General features: G+C 36.9%; 1 protein-coding gene across 1 annotated transcript in view; it reads left to right on the forward strand.

Moving 5' to 3' along the window:
- Positions 1 to 15,810, forward strand: part of Mob1b (MOB kinase activator 1B) — a 42,901-nt gene extending 27,091 nt beyond the window's left edge. Inside the window, exons 4-6 of the mRNA XM_021162219.2 lie at positions 3,527 to 3,660; positions 6,939 to 7,102; positions 9,830 to 15,810. Of these exons, the coding sequence (XP_021017878.1) occupies positions 3,527 to 3,660; positions 6,939 to 7,102; positions 9,830 to 9,907 (376 nt within the window). The 3' untranslated portion in view covers positions 9,908 to 15,810. The remainder of the gene's footprint in view (positions 1 to 3,526; positions 3,661 to 6,938; positions 7,103 to 9,829) is intronic.
- Positions 15,811 to 17,770: the final 1,960 nt, after the last annotated feature.

The following is a 17,770-nucleotide window of genomic DNA, read 5'->3' on the forward strand; positions in this document are numbered from 1 at the left end:
TGCAGACAGCTGACCTAGTGCTTTCACTTCTTATGATCACTGCGTTTTTCATTGTGTTGTGTTGACACTGTGTGTGTGCGTGTGTGCGAAGGATCAGGTCTGGGACTTCAGGTATGCACTACAATTCTTTATTCTTTTAAATCTGTCTTGGTGTAAAGATAGCACTACAATCTTCTCAGCAGTCAATAAATATTGGTTGGGCCAATTCCCTTTTGAAGTTGGCTTTTTACTATTGCTACTAATAAAGGCTGCTGCTATCTGTTTAGTGATATGTAAATACTTATTTTACTTCATGTTCTAACATTCACCAGAAAAATAATGACTCATCTATCTCGTGAGCATAAGGAGTTTAGTTAGCTGGTCAAAGAACTTGCAGCAGAGATGTGGGAGCTCAGGAAAGGCACGTTACTCTCTTAGAAGGAGGTAAGCCACACACTGGCCGTTCTCACTAGAAGAGCAGAGAGCTGTGTTTGGTCAGCCCTGCTTTCTTGCTCATAGAGAGGAGTTTTCCCACATTCCATTTCCCCACTTCCTTTAGAGCTCTTCTGTTAGAATTGTATCTGGTGAGTTTCTCCTCTCAAGGCACTTTTTATTTTGGAGAACTGTTCTTTATGGAACTTGTGTTGTTGCTTTTTGAGACAGTGTTTCTGTAAACTGATCAGTCCTGGATCTCCCCTCGTAGACCAGGTCGGCGTGCAACTCACAGAGATTTGCCTGCCTCTGCCTCCCAAGTGCTGGGATTAAAGATATGTTACCACCACTTCTGACCCTCTGTAGTTCTTTAATTGAATTGTCTTTTTTTTTTTTTATCTAACTTGTTTTTAAATTAATTAGATATCCCTTTGTCTAAATGTTCTGTTTCAGACACGATAATGTCTTAGTTTTATCACATTTCTGTTACTTGCTCCCCTCTCTGTCTTTTTCTTTAAAAAACAAACAAACAATTGTTTGAAGACTGCTTCTTCTCTCTGTGGCCCAGGTAGGCATTAGACTAGAATCCTCCTGAGTATGCCCCTTGTGTTCGGATTATGCTGTGCCAACTATTCTCAGCTCTTTGTTCAGGGCAATTCAGTCTGTCATGGTGGGGAAGGCATGGCGGATGGGTTGGCATGGAGCAGTGAGAGTTTCGAGTGAGACCTATTTAGAAGGAGAAACAGCTCCACTGTAACCTTCAAGGCCAGTCAGTCCCCAGTAGCATACCAGCACTGTTTGTAAAGGTTCTACACTCAAGCCTGCATGTGAGCCTGTGGTGTGGCTCAAACTCAAACCCTAACATGATCTTAATTATAAACAAAGAAAAAAATAACAATAGTAGGTTTAAGTGTTAAGAGGTGTAAGCAACATATAGTTGTTTCAGTTTTCAAAAAGTCTTAGGATACTGCATGTTGAGGTGACTTTTAAATCTTCAGGACAGTAAATATGAATTTCAGATTTACTGTGTTTGCAATTGGTTGTTATATGTGGAAGTGAATGAACACCTGAAAATCAGTAACAAGTTAACAAACATGATTGTAAAGAAAGAAAAACTTTCAAGTTTCTTAATGTAGAGAGAAAATATAGATGCCTTTTGTTTTCTTTTTAAAAGTTTATTTTTAAATGAGCGTTGGTGCTTTGCCTTCATGTATGTCTGTGGGGGTGTTGGTTCCTCTGGAACTGGAGTCATAGACAGTTGTGAGCTGCCATGTGTATGCTGACAATTGAACCCGAGTCCTCTGGAAGAACAGCCAGTGCTTTTAACTACTGAACCATCTCTTCAGCCTCCCTTCTTGTTTCTTAAAGGTTCTTTTATTTATTCATTATATGTATATGTGCGTACCATGTGCATATAAGAGCCTTCAGAGGCCAGAAGCTAGAGGCTATCAGATCTAGAGCTGGAGTTACTGGTAGCTTCACATTGCCATTTGGGTACTGGGAACCGAACCCAGGTCCTCTGTAAGAGCAGCAAGCATACTTAACTGTTAGTTGAGTCATCTCTCTAGCCCTAAGCTCAGGTTTCTTAAGTGAACAACAATAATACTTAAGTCCTACTCTCAATAATTGTTAAGTCTCTGCTCTGAAGAGTATCAAAGATGAAGAAATAGGCTTAAATTGCACCAAGTATTTAAATTTTATAGTAAGAGAAAATTCTTGACTGCTAAAGTGACTGACCATAGCAGGGTACGAGTAGGTGTTTGGCAGCATCTCCCTTTTGAAACTTTGTACTGTATTTGATGGTCACTCGTTGTGACCATCAAAGGTTAGAAAACAGTTGATTACAAAAGTGAAGCATCAGAAGAAATGATGGAAGCTAAAAATCTAAATAACAGTTCATTTTATACATTTCTATATTTTGGAGTTTCAGCTATGAACTTAGTTCATTAGGATTTTGTTGATACAAATGTATATTGTACAGTTTACAAGAAGAGTTTTATTATCTTAAAGTCAGGGTGCATGTGTGAGAGAGGGGAGGGGATGGGATGGGGTGGGGTGGGGGATGAGACATATAGGCAGGCAGAATGAGAGAATGAGAATTGTTAAAGAAAATGATTCGATGGTTTGGCCTGAAGTAATGTGTTTTATCTTTGTTATATGTGGACGTGAGTGAACACCTGAGAATCAGTGACAAGTTAATAAACATGATCGTGACGATTATAGGTAGATCTTTCAAGGATAAATTGTTCATTTTAGACAGGCAGTTCATATATATTTTTACTTATACATTTATGAGCATCTCTTCTGCTAACCTTGTTTTTCAGAGTAGGGGAAGCACACTTCATTTTAGTATTTCTTGTTCTTAACCTTGCATTTCTCATGTGATGGTTACATATTAAATGTTTATTAAATCAAAAGGTAATTTTAATATCAAAACATAAACATTTTTGAATTGCCAGTTTCTTTTAAGGGTATATTAAGGGTTCCTTAGTCAAACGTACTAACCTACTGCACCATTCTTATTTACATTAGTTTTGCTGTGAGTTTTCTGTCATTTTTTTATACTTGACCCCAAATTTAAAGCCCCCAAAGGAAAAAGAATTGTGCTGCATTTTATGTAAGGATGAAAAGCTTCAAGTTCAAAGATAGGCATCATAGGACAGAAGTTAGTTTTCCCACTTCAGCAATATATTATTCTACCCTGTATTAGAGAAAGCTCTTTAAGAAAATTCAGGGGCTGCTCATGGTGGCCTGTGCTGTAACCCCAGTGTTTGGGAGGCAGAGACTGGTGAATCTCAGAGTTTCAAGCCAGCCTGGTCTACATAGTGAGATAGGGAAAGAAAAAGAGAAAGAAAGGAAAAGATAGAAAACCAGACAGGTAAGGAAAACTCTTAAGTAGAAGATGAGTTTGATATGATCTCCTTAGGTTGGATTGTGGTAAATGTAAAACAAGCTACTTACTGTTAATTGGAAATTTGTACTTAACTGGAAGAACAGATTATTTAAAACATGTTAGTTGTATGCATTCAGAATACATATATGCATACCTCTCTTCTGATGTCATTTTTCTATTGTAGATATATACCTCTCTTCTGATGTCATTTTTCTATTGCAGATATGAATATCACTGGGCAGATGGAACAAACATAAAAAAGCCCATTAAGTGTTCTGCACCAAAGTATATTGATTACTTGATGACTTGGGTTCAGGACCAGCTGGATGATGAGACATTATTTCCATCAAAAATTGGTAAAAGTATTTTATGTGATTAAGATAAATCATGGTGTATTTAATTTGATGTTTCTACAGTTGTTCTTTCCCTTCCTGCCCTCCTCATTTGAGTGGTTTCTTGGGACTGCATTGATGAGGCCATTTCTAAGAAGCACAAGAGCTTGCTAGCCCAGTTAGGCATAAGTAAGCTGTCTTGTGTAAATTGATTTTTTTTTTCACCCTTGCACCTAGTGTTTTAACTGAAAGGCTAGACAATACAAAATAAGTGATCTCCTTCTTGACTTAATTTATTATTTGCTAAAATTTCTGTGATATTTCAGGTTAAAACATTACTGATATTAATTCTAATAAAAGATGGTCTTTTGAGTATGTGTTTGGGTATGTTTGAGTTCTTGCCCCCATCCCCCTGACACATTTTTTCTGTGTAGCCCTGATTGTCCTGGAAACTGCTCTGTAGACCAGGTTGACAGACTCCGAGATCTGACTGCCTCTGTCTTCTGAGTGCTGAGAGTAAAGGCGTGCACCATCATTACTCCTTCCTTCCTTTCCTTCCTTTCCTTCCCTCCCTTTCTTCTTCTTCTTCTTCTTCTTCTTCTTCTTCTTCTTCTTCTTCTTCTTCTTCTTCTTCTTCTTCTTCTTCTTCTTCTTCTTCTTCTCCTCCTCCTTCCTCCTCCTCTTCCTCCTTCCTCCTCCTCCTCCTCCTCCTCCTCCTCTTCTCTTTCTTTCTCTTTCTTTCTTTCAAGTTGTGGATTTTATTTTAAAAAATTATTTCTTTATTATATGTAAGTACATTGTAGCTGTCTTCAGACAGTCCAGAAGAGGGCATCAGATCTTGTTATGGATGGTTGTTGAGATTTGAACTCAGGTCCTTCGGAAGAGCAGTTGGTGCTCTTAACCACTGATCCATCTCTCCTGCCCTCTTTTTTTTTTTTTTTTTTAAAGAATTATAAACATCTAGTAGTTTTCCTTTTTAGTAGAAAGTTCCAGATGGAAGCTTACTACTGTTCTGGGAACCATAGCAGGCTACCACATCAATCAAAATATTTCTAACTTTATGCATTTCAAGAGTATTCTTGGGTCCTTTTTTACACTAAATATTAAGGATACCTCTTTATAATTTTAAGTGATGAACGGTGAGTTTATGATATAGGAAGGTAATAAAATCTGGCCTAACTTATAGAAAAAGAATAGTGGACAATAAGATAGCTAGTGATACCTGCCATATTCATGCTTATTTTCTTTTTTCCCAAACTTTGTGGCTCGTATCTGTTTTTATACTTATGATAAAGAAGTGATTTTATTTAAGGCTTATAAAGTTATTCTTAATGATTTTGTATTGTTCTTTTGTTTTGAGATAGGGTCTTCCTCTGTAGCTCAGGCAGGTATCAAGCCAGTGACAGTCCTGGCTGAGACTCCTGAGTGTGACTGCAGGAATGAGCCACCACGTGTCACAAAGATTTTGAAATCAAGATATGTGAGGAAAGAAACAGACTTGAGGGTTTGGCCAGACATAGATATGGGTGACTTGTTTGGTGTATTTGCTTTTAAAGGCAGTTAAGTCTGAATTGCTACCATTAGACAGTTCATACGTGTTTTTGCTGCTCTACGTACAGTTATGTTTTCTGAAAAAAAAAATTACCTGTAGAATATTGTTAAACAACTTTTGGCTAACATTGTATGATTTCAGTAGAGCACTTATCTCTGAAATTGTAGGTCTTCTTGGATCTTAGGTCCTGTTTGTGGTTTTCAGGTTTTCCTAGTAATGTCCTTTATAGCTAAAGAGAAGATCAGTGCAAATGGTTTTCATGGAGCATTCTGTCTTGTTAATCTCTGGAGTCTAGACTATGTGGACTTCAGTGCTTTTTTGTTTTATCATGACTTGGAAATTTTAGAATGTGCTTTGGTTATGGTGTGTTTATAGCTTGTGATTTTTAGTTGTGTTAAATGGGCAATAGTATTAATGACACTAAGTAATACCTGTGATTGGTTGTTTTGACTAGTTCAACATTTAGAATATAGGATTTTGTATTCCTTTCTTTCTTTTTAAGAATTTACTTATGACTGTTGTGTGTACATGCCTGTGCACATGGGGGTCAGAGTTCAATCTTGTGGAACCTTTTCTCTTCACCTTTACATGCTTTTGGGGGATTAAACACAGTTTAGTGCGCTTACTGAACAGGTGTTTTTACTTGCTAAACCATCGAACAGGCTCAGTTTTTTATTAAAATTAAAAAATTGTATATATCACTGTTATATAGTATGATAATAAATTAATATGAATCCTGTTATAGTTAACCCATTTTATTCTGTTATATAATTACCCAACTAATAAGTTCACTATAGTATATTGCTAATTCAATGTTAGATCTTTAGACTTGATTATTCTATACCTTTTCTGCAGATGTCTCAGGTCTTATCTCTGACCTACATTATCTCATACCTATCTCCTTACCCAGTAACCATGGTTTTATTTTCTATAGAGTTTATCTTCTTTTTTCATGCAAAATACAAGTAGGATCAAAGAATAGTCTTTTTGAGTCTGGTGTATACTTAGGATAATATCCCCCCAAGGGCAAATTTCATTTTAGTTTTGTTCTTTTGAGACAGAGTCTTGCTATGTATCCCATGCTGGTCTTGAACTATCAACCTGCCTTAGTCTCCCAGGTGCTGAGATTACAGATGTAAATCACCATGCCTGGGTCAGAATCTCCTTAAGGTTAAGTGTGTGTGTGTGTGTGTGTCTGATATATGAAAAACACTTTTTTTGTTTTTGTTTTTGTTTTTTTTCAAGACAAGGTTTCTCTGTGTAGCCCTGGCTGTCCTGGAACTCACTTTGTAGACCAGGCTGGCCTCGAACTCAGAAATCCGCCTGCCTCTGGCTCCCAAGTGCTGGGATTAAAGGCATGCGCCACCACCGCCCGGCTTGAAAAGCACTTTTAACATAACTGAGATGGTTAGAACATTACTTATGTCAGCACACGTTTGCGTAGAGCTTAATGGTAACAAATCTAGCGACCTGGTGGGAATTCTCGCTTTGTGGCTTCTTAGGCGTTTATTTGTAAAGTGACAGGATGTCAGAAGTACAATACACCATAAGGAAGAGTCTTTCATATTTAACAGGCACTCTGGAGTTTACTTTCATTCATTTTGTGCTAAGAACTGTGCAAAGCTATTCTGTGCATGTAGAGTAGGGATTCGTGCAGAGTTCATCCTCCAGCCCTGTTGCTACTTGAAGACAAGTCATGCTGCTGTATGCTCTTCTCTTATTAATAGAGGGGTGGTTGTCTCTCTCCTAGGTGTTCCATTCCCGAAGAATTTCATGTCAGTGGCAAAAACAATACTCAAACGACTCTTTAGAGTTTATGCTCATATTTACCACCAACACTTTGACCCTGTGATCCAGCTTCAGGAGGAAGCACATCTCAATACATCTTTCAAGCACTTTATTTTTTTCGTTCAGGTAGGTTAACTCATTAAGCTTTTTTTTTTTTTTTGCTTCGTGTTTATCTTTAGAATTCTGTGATGAATAAATGAATAAACACTGTCAGGACAGATTTTGCTCTCTCTAATCTGCATCCTGTTTTGTCTTACACTTTCCGTGATGATAATGACAGGCCTTTTGCTCTTTAACTTCATTAGTCTCCCAGTTCATGTTAGGCAAGTCTAAAATGGTTCTAAGAAGCCTGTGTTGCTTGGGCTGCTTCAATTTCCAGGCCATAAGGGACTAAATAAGAAACCTGAGTGTGAGTCAGATATGATGGTACTTGCCTATAATCTTGACACTTGGGAGGCTAAAGCATAAGGATTAGAACTGCAAGGCTAGACCGCTACTTACTAAGTTTCAGACTATCCTGGGCCAGAAGATCCTGTCTCAACAAACACAAAACGGATAGACAATAACTAAAACCAACAGAAACAAGTAACAAAACCCAATCAAAGTTTTAAAAAGGGATCTGAATCTGAACTCAACTTGAACTTGTCAGTTGGGCAGACGTGTTCTGGACTTGGTCGCAAGTGTTTTAGTATTCCTTCAAACCTCTACTTTAAAAGAAAAAAATCTTGGATCTTTATGACGGGACTCTTTTCTGGATATATGCTTTGAATATCACATCCTTTCTCCCCATTTCTTTTTAAAACCATATTCTAAGTGATTTTGAAGCTAATAACTATCTGTCATGGGTAAGGAAAGAAAGGTCACAGTGTGTTTTAGTGGTCCCTTAGAGTTTGAACTGACTTTTTGGTTGACTTTCTCATTGCTTAATCCTCAGAGAGCTGGCCTTAGAAATGTAGAATGAGAAGCCAGGCATAGTGGCCCCTACACGCAGTCTCAGTACTCTGGGGGCTGAGCAGGAGAATCAGGAGTTGAAAGCCAGCCTGGGTTACTCCTCAGTACCTTGTCTCAAACAAGGAAAGAAAGAACTATATATTAGCATATTTTTATTTAATTCCCTAATTAGAGAAATAATAAGGAAAGGTGAAAGAGTTGGAGATAGATGAGCCAACTAGTTTTTGTTTGCTGTTTCTGTAGAGATTAAAGCAAGTTTTACTTTGTTTTTGTATGTGAGCATAAGTCTATTAATGTTTTTTTACTTTCCACTGAAGAAAAATGTCCACTTTCATTAATTCATATTCCTTACACTAAAGGCACACTTCTTTCAAATTATCCATAAAAACACATTTTGAGAGGTTGTAACTTCCCAAAGCTTCTTGGGGAGTTATGTGACAGTCTCCTCTGGAGACCCATAGCAACAAAACCCACTTCATTTTAAGATTTGCATTCATATTTTAGTTAGCAGAAAATGATTGCCAAAGTTTAAGTTTTATTGGGTCAGGAGTAAATAATCTTTCTTTAAAAATGTTAGTTTTACTTTGCTCTTTAGCCATAAAGTATACTTTTTGCTATGTGGTAGCAAATAGTGGAGGTCAATCTAGAGAATTTTGCCCACCACAATGAACTAGCAACACCCCTTTGATTAAGAAGGCTATTGTTTGGACTTGGGATTTAGGAATCTTGCTCTGGCCCCATATAGTCTTGCTTTACAGGGCCAACAACATACTTGCTCAGGTCCCTTTTTGTAGCCTATGTACTTAGAATATATGTGATCCTAGAATTCCTTACCCACAGATAAACATGGTTGGTGTTTATTCTTTGGAGACTAGGTCACATCTCTGCTAGGTATTACTTCAGACATAAGTAGTACCCAGATGATACCTGCTCATTACAGGAATGTGTACCTCTCTCATACATACCAGTCAACTTATTTTTACTCATTTGCATGAGGTCCCTTTGTATGTAGATGAAGCTCAGGGTTGGAAAAGCCAATGATTAACTGAGGGCCAGGAACTCCGAGCTGTCTCTCCTCATGGGATCAACTTTCTAGTATAGAATCCTGAGGAGTTTTTGGAATTCTAAATTTGAATCTGTCTTTCTACTTACTCTGGACATTTGTCAAGACAGGAAGACATGCTTTATTTAACAGTACTTTAATGTGCAATACAAAAATGTAGTCATGTGGTATATATTTGCATATATTCTTGGCCCAGACTCTGCCGATCTGAGAGATAGGCTTGTGGTATTAAGGCTAATGCTTCTCTAAAGTTCTGACTGTCATGCTTGGCATATGAGGGGTACTGCTCATGGGTTACCCTGGGAGTTGAGAAAGGTCCATCTTACAGAAGATTGGAAGTATATGTGACCTTCATTCATTTTTTAAAATTGTAGTTCAAGAGAAATCATTTAAAACGTTGTTTTAAAAGATATAGTGCCTTGGTTATTGGCATAGTTTGAAGCATTCTGACTTAAGTTTTCCATGGCAAAATCTTTTTCTTTGCAGTGATATCAGATCCCTATTTGATTTGACACATTTCAGTCTGTTCTTTTCAGCGGGAAGCAACAGCTCTCACTTACTGATTGGCAGTGGGAGCCAGTTATACAATACTCGAGGTACTCTGTGAAGTGGTCAGCATCGTTTACCACAGTTAGTATCCACAATAGGGTCATGAGGTAGGGGAACTTAACGTTTAATATTATAGATATTTAATGTTATAGCTACGTTAAAAACAGAGCATCAGGGGAGCTTAAGTGAGTTTCTTAAGGCAATGAATGATTTAAAAAGTGATAATAACCAGTACTGTTCATGGTGACTTGCTTTGGAATTGGATGCAAATAATGTTTTGCTACTTTTAGGAGTTCAACCTTATTGACAGACGAGAGTTGGCACCACTGCAAGAGCTGATTGAAAAACTCACCTCAAAGGACAGATAAAAGGATGCAAGCTGTGCAAACTCTTCTTCAGATGGAGCTGTATACAGTGTTGTTGGCTTTGTTATAGTTCATCTTTATCTAGATTGTTTCTGTTTTAGGTTTTGGGGCTTGCTTGGGTTCCCTTTTCTCTTCTGAATATATAAAATCATATTCTGTTGCTAGAGGAAGCCGAGACCAGTCTCTACATTTGAAAAGGGCAAATTTTGTCGTAGTGGTATACAGTATTTTTTTCTATTTTATTTTTATCAATCTGGTTTTGGTTACTTGAGGAATTTTTATGATATTGTATGCTGGAAACATGCGAACTGACTGAAGTGCTGATGGACTGGGTACTTTGTTGTGTAAACTGTGGCCCACTTTGAAGTCCTTAAAAAAGACTTATATATATGTTTTTAAGTGCCTTGATAGGCTCACTTCTGAGGTGCAAAGCACAGATATAGGACTGAACAAAGCTTGAAACAATATTAGAATTTCTATCTAGGGCACTTACTTGTGCATGTTATGAAGTTATCTGTTATAAAAGCCATAGTTTACTCAAATTGTTGATCTCCAGCTTTTACTATGTTGAAAAAAAAAACATAATTTGTAAAGTTGTGCATGTAGAACATAAATATAAAACAACAAATTATTTCTTAATTATTTTTGACATAATTTGTAAAGGTGTGCATGTAGAACATAAATGTAAAACTACAAAATTCTTAATTATTTTTGATATTGACTAATATAATCTGTTCAACAGCTGTTTAAAGTTCTACAAGCAGGTCTTTTTCCATCTCTTAATATCTGTGATATTGAAATTTAAGGATGTTGAAATGTAATAGATACTGCATTTCAGCTTCTTTCTACATGTAAGTGCACTGTAAGTGTAAAACTTCAGGTTATATATAGAATTGCCATCTTCAGAAAGGATGTTGAACTGTGAGGTTTCCTAGCAATTGCCAAATGAGCCGTAAGTGCAGAATCCCTTTGTACTTCAAAGAGGAAAGGAAAAATGAGACCTGTCACGGCAGGCATTAGTTTGGGAAATTAGAGAGGATTAGTGTGGGAGTCAGATTCTAGAAAGTCCTGTTTTAAAACCCTGGGATAGATTGGTGCCCATTACTTACAGTCTGGGAGACTTCCTTTTAGAGATCAGCTTCCATGAGAAGTTAAACATAAGTAATTAGTTTTAGGTACAGACATTAAATATGGAATTAACAACTATTTGGGGAAATTAATCACTTTTTAGCATTTCCATTCAGTGAATGGAGCTGGTATTTGCCTGTCATTTTAAATGATACACTACCTTGATTATTGGTGCCGTTTGAAGCATCCTGACTCCTTATTTTTCCACTGTGAGAAATCATTTTTCTTTGTAGTGATATCAAGTAATGAAAATGTTAGCTCAGTAGTTAATAACTTTTAAATATTAGTTGAGATGCCATCCTGTTATCTTCTTCAGGAATTTGGTTTTTGAGTAAATACTGAGGTTCTCTCCCCTTCAGTTTTGTTCTTGAGAAATACTCTTCTCAGGCTCTGAGTTTTAATTTTATCAGTTTGGATAAGTCCTCTTCCCTCAATGTTCTCTCTCTTTTTAGTTAGAGACACACACTTTCAAACTTGTAAACCAGAAATGCTTGCTGTGAAGTTGTATACAACACTTAGTGAAAAAGAGTCTAAAATGAAATGAACAAGTGGGCAGTGATACAGTTGGATGCCCTTACAGTCATGATCACTAGGAACTGCCTTTTTCTCCATTTGATTTCTATAATGGCAATTACTACCAAGTACCAATAATAAAAGAAACAAGAGAGCTTGGAAAAGGTAGATAATCCTGGCATTTATTAGTAATGCTTATTTATCAACCGACAGCTAGCTGATTTTTTTAAAATACTTTTTTTTTTTTTTAGTATCTAGATAGAGAATATCAACCATTATGGGTTGGTTCAGAATCCCGATGTTTGCTTCCTCTCTATACAGGAAATGAAGCACATAATCACTAACTAAAATAGTCTTCCGTAGTCTATGACTTTCTATCACCCCTGTAATGGGTTTTTTATAGCAGCAGCATGTAGAGAGAGAAGTAAGAGGTTGCTTCTGGTCCTTTAAGCCTTACACATATTAACTGTCAGAATGGAAACCAGTCCTAGAAACTAGTGCTTGACAGTAGGACTTACCACTACGTGTGGAGAGCAGTTTCTGTTCACTTTGCCAGAATCTCAGGTGCTATGTTTTCAAGTCAGCACTCGAGCTTTGGGAAATGAGGGGATGTGTGTGTGTGTGTGTGTGTGTGTGTGTGTGTCTGTCTGTCTGTCTGTCTGTCTGTGTAGTGAGAAAGTAGGCATTCTCCTGGGGAAAGGCCTGGCAATTGTCCATGGCGCTGGGTGGCGATAACTAAAGAAACACCAGCATACAAGAGACAGTCGGTTTAATAAAAATTTGGTTTGAGAGTAAAATCCCCCTCACTACCCCCGCCCCCTTTTTTTGAGACAAGGTCTTTTTGTAGCTCTGGCTGTTCTGGAACTCATGCTGTAGATGAGGCTGGCCTTGAACTCACAAGATCGGCTTGCCTCTGCCTCCCAAGTGCTGGGATTACAGGCATGCAAAATGCTGTTTTATAAAGTAAGGATCAAAACTTGATTTTATAGGAGAGCTTGCTTATAAATGTCTCTTAGGTTCTTTTCAGAACTGTTAATTTATAAATAAATAAGAAAATTATCCCCTTTTATTTCTTTCCTTATTTTTTGAGACTGGGTCTCACTATGTAGCCCTGGCTTATAGACCAGGTCTCAAACTGTAAGAGATCTGCTTGCCCCTCTACCCCAAATGCTGGGATTAATGATATGCCCCACCATACCTGGCTACTCCATTTGTTATACAGTTATAAAAGTGCAAGCTGGTTTTCCTTATTTCATAAGCTCATCCCATACAATCGAATGTAGTAAGTTATCATTATAGTTGTTATTCACATTGCTTTGGTTAAATTCGGACATGATGAAGCAAGATTTAGGAATTACTTCGTTGTCAGAGTGGTGGTGGTGAAGAGAAACTGCGTGAAGTGTTTGTCGTTAGCAGTAGGTCGTACAGCTGGCCTTGTTCATTTGCTGACCTTTTCTTCCATGTGCCACAGAAGCCATGCTATTAGACTGCCCCAGACAGAAAGCATGTGTGTGGTGGTGGCTGTGGAGCTCTGTCTACCTTAAAATGAAAGATTTTTAAATTGTCGCCTCTTTTTAACTCTGTTCAGCTTGTCATTGTAAACTCTCAATGGTCAACATAAAGTTAGCAGAGTATATTTTAACATGTAGTTCAGAGACACTACCTGGATTATCAGGATAGATGAAGCACTACAATCTCTTATCAGAAAATGGAAATATGGATATTTATATTTTGCATATTTCATCACTAGTTTCCATTTTATGTAATGGGTATTTTCCTTGCTTATGGGGAAAGAAGCAAAACAACAGATTTCTTTTATAGCTTTGTCTACATCCTCTCTGAGAGAGAATTTGATAACCACTAAAATGGTAGATTATGTAAGATGCAAATACTAAGTTGTCTGTCACACTGCCTTTTAAGATGATCATGATATACCTTAACACCCAAATGAGAGTTGACCTTCAAAGCAGTTCTCTTTGGAACATTGTTTATTTCAGCTCTGTTACAAAGTATGTTTCTGGAACTTTGTCCTATGTCATAGGTGCTTTGAGAATTGACTTACGACTGTGTAAGAAGAATCAGTTTCATATTTTTAATAGCACAAAAACAATTTTTTAAAGCTTAGTAGAAACTACATTAACTACCAAACCACGCCCACTAACTTTGCTGTTAACCAAGCCAGTTTGGAAAGCAAGGGTATATTTTACGCTCAAAATCTGCTGAGACGAGGGCTACAGATACTGACTGCATGACAGAAATATAGGTCCCGGATGTTACTGTTGGAAGTTGGAACCATTATTTACATGTGAGAACTTTTTCATTACTTTGTATTTATATAGAATTTTAAAACCAAGGTCTTTCTCTAGAACTTGATTTCTATTTTCTCTCTTTTCCCTTCTCTCCCTAAAGCTTTTGTATTGTGTTTGGATAGTTTTTTTTTGTTTGAGAGGATAGTATGGAAAATGGATACAGTACTTAGAACAGCAGTTTTAAGAAACAGAGCCTTTACCTCCATTGTTTTATATTTTGTTTTGAACATGTTTTTCTTTCAATTTTTCTTTCATGAAAAACTGGAGATTGATGTATAGGGAAATTGGAAACAATTTTATTATTATGCCAAATTTTAGCCTACCTATCAGTAATAACTATTAAAAAGTTATGTAAGTATTCAAAACATATCATTAAATTCTGATTGTCTTTTGAAAATACATTGGACCAAAAGTTTATTTGTAATTTGGATTGTGATTGCATATTAGCAAAACATCTTATTTTGAAACTTACTAGATATATTAAAGAACATACCAGTTATAAACTCAGCTCAGTCTTTAAGCATCATTCCTAATGTACCTTACACATGACTGTTTTGCGGTAATGTAAAGATGTCCATAGGAGCTGCTGTTACCAGTGTGATTGTATATGAGGTGACATATGATCTGTTTCAAGATTCCATAGGAAAGTTCAGTGTTAACAAATATGCAAAGAATTCTGAATGCAAATGGTTTGAAATTTTAAGGCTTTCCTAAGTAGTTATTCTATGAGAATTCATTTTGAAGGTATAAGACTGCTCTCTGTCTATCACTCATAGTATGATTATTTGTATTCTGACAAAAGAAAAAATGCAAATTAAAATATTGGGCCACCTTGTATGTGTGGTACAAACTCCTCCTCTCCCCCTTCACTCCCTCCTTTCTCTTTTGCGTATTGTGCTGCATAGTAGAAAGCTTTGCGATAAAATCTCAGACAAGCAGGAAGCGAAATCACTGGCCTTTAAGATTTGTGTTTTCCCACTCATGTCTGTGTCATGTGCACATACGTACCTGCTCACAGGCACTCAAGGCTGAGTTTACAGTTCACCATTGTTAGAGATTCATACAGGTTTTTGTTTGTTTGGTTGACAGTTTCTTTGTCACAAGAGCTGCAGTTATTAGTGACATAATGTGACAATTTCTTAATTTCTCCTTCATAATTATTCCTTTATGTAATTTCTTCTACTTTTGCACAAATTTGAGTTTTAGTTTTGATTTTGAAATAGTTGTATAAGTTGTAAAATAGGTTGGTGTATTTTCGTTTGAGAACACTTTCCTCCTTAAATTGTCCTGCAGAAATGACTATATTTTAGGGAAAATAGTTTTTTACAGCTATTAAACTGTATTTGTTATTTTTGTATATGCATAACCAGGGTGGTGAGATCACTAATATTTTAGGAAATACCTTTGTTATATTTGATTTTTTTCTATACATTTAAGTTATTAAATGGTTATTAAAATTATTGGTAGAAATAATGTTGTGAAGACAGCATATAAGGAATACTTAACGTCAGAATAGAAATCATTTCTGAAGATAGAAATCAGAAATGCTGCAGGTGCCAGGTAACGGGAACAGCAGGGCAGCATTCTCACTGTGCAATTGCTCAAGACATGCACGGAGACAAGAGTCCGCAGTCATGGGGGACAGGTTTTCTAGTAAGATAGTTAGATGGGCAAAAATATCTAAAATATGAAATGCAACGTAGGCGCCATATTGTAAATTGTGCCAAGATTATGCAAATTACAGTTATTGATCAAAGTTGTTTCATTTCACTGTTGTTATTTTAAAGGAAATACTGAATGTCAGAAAATCTGTAATATGTTTTATTTGATAGATGTAAATAATGTATACAGTCTTATGTGGCAGAATGGGAGGTATTTAAATTTTAGGTTTTTTTTCTTTAGAAGAAAATGTTTATAAGGAAAAAACCCTAATAAATACTTTTGTTTGGCCATGAATCCTGCCTTCGCATTAGTTTATTTTTACTGTAGGTAGTTTTACAATGAAAACATTTCAAATAAAAGTAAAGGTATTTAGAACATATTGATCATTTCAAAATTTGTTAGGCAGCACTTTCAGTAATTCTTACAACACTGGTAGTTACCATCTATGTATCACACATACTAAAATTCAGAAATTGTATAAGTTATTGGCTCTCAGACTTGAAGGTTCTTATATGCTTGCAGTTAAAACTAATGTTTTCTTTAGTGTGTACTATTGCAGTGAGAGAAAAAAAATGACAGCAAAATAATGTAATATTTATAGACCTTTCAACTGAACTAAGAAATGATCCATTTTATCTTTATTATAAATCATTAAATAATATTAGTAATATTAGAATAATATACCCTAAGATCTGAGGTTATAAAAGGAAATGTATATTCCAGAGTATTATCAAAGTATTATTTGGAGATTTTTATGTTACAGGAATTGTGCTTAGATCTTAAGGTTGAAATATTTTGAATAGTGGCTATTGTCGATCATAATGGACCACTGCCACACTTAGGAAGACATTTATGTGTGTGCAGATCCACTTGTGTTAATAGATACAGAAGGGGGCTGGAGAGATGGCTCAGCGGGTAAGAACACTAACTGCTCTTTGGAAGGTCCTGAGTTCAAATCCCAGTAACCACATGGTGGCCACAACCATCTGTAATGAGATCTGATGCCCTCTCCTGGGGTGTCTGAAGACAGCTACAGTGTATTTACATTTAAAAAAAAAAAAAAAAGGACACTGAAGCCAGGAGTCAAGCTGGAGGCCTACATGTGCGCACATGCGCACACTCGCTCACACAGTTTTAGGTGTATATGTATGTGCCTGAGTGTACATATATGCACTGTGTGCATGCAGGTTAGAAGTGGCATTGGTCCCCTTGGAACTGGAGTTACAGGTGATTGTGAGCTGTCCTATGGAAGCTGGCAATTGATCCTGGGTCCTCTACAAGGGCAGTCAGTGCTCTTAATCACTGAGCCATCACTCCAGTCTCTTAATTGAAAATACATATTTTTTCATATAATATATTCTGATTATGGATTCCCTTCCCCAACTCCTTCCAGATCCTTTCCGCCCTACCCAAATCCCAGAGTCTTAACTATCGTCAGCATACAAGCAGCATCTGCAAATAGTAATGAAATAAGATAAAAACAATCAGAGTAGGTTGAAGCCAACAAACTACTAGGAGAAAACCAAAGAAAAGGCACAAGAAACACAGACAGACAGAGACATACAGTAGCACACAGAGAAATTCCGTAAAAACGACACTGGAAGTCGTAAGATAAATGAGAAGGACCAGTAAGGGGGAAAATGTATAATAACAAAACTAATACCCAAAGCATTAAGTTCTGGAGCCAGGGATCTCCAGAACTGCCATTGAGTTGGTTTTGTGTTGGCCATCTATACTGCTGGGCATGGCATCTCTCCTTAAGAGTGGTTTGTATTCCAGTGAGACTATGTTAGGGAAAACTAATTTTTTTCATTTGCAAGCAGTTTCCAATTGGAAAAACTTCTGGGCTAGGATCAGAGCCATGTGTCCACTTTTTCAGCTCTAGGACCCCAACTGGCTTAGCTTCATGCAGGGAACATGCATGCTGCCTCACTGTGAATTCATGTGTGTGTTGGTCCTGGTGGGTTTAGAAGGCCTTGTGTCCTTGGTGTCCTTCATCGCCTCTGACTCCTAGACTTTTCCCATCGTTTTCCATAAGGTTCTCAGAGCCCTGAGGAGAGGGCTTTGGTGGAGACATCCCATTTAAAGCAGAGTATGCCAAGGTCTCTCACTCGCTGTACTTTATGCCTTTGTGGGTTTGGTTTTGTTCCCATGTTCTGCAGAAAGAAGCATCTCTGATGCTGGCGATGAGAGATACTGACTTGTGGATATAGTAGGATATCATTAGGTATCATTTTATTGTTCAGATATTTTA

This window comes from Mus caroli, chromosome 5 (genome assembly GCF_900094665.2).
Source record: "Mus caroli chromosome 5, CAROLI_EIJ_v1.1, whole genome shotgun sequence".
NCBI lineage: Eukaryota > Metazoa > Chordata > Mammalia > Rodentia > Muridae > Mus > Mus caroli.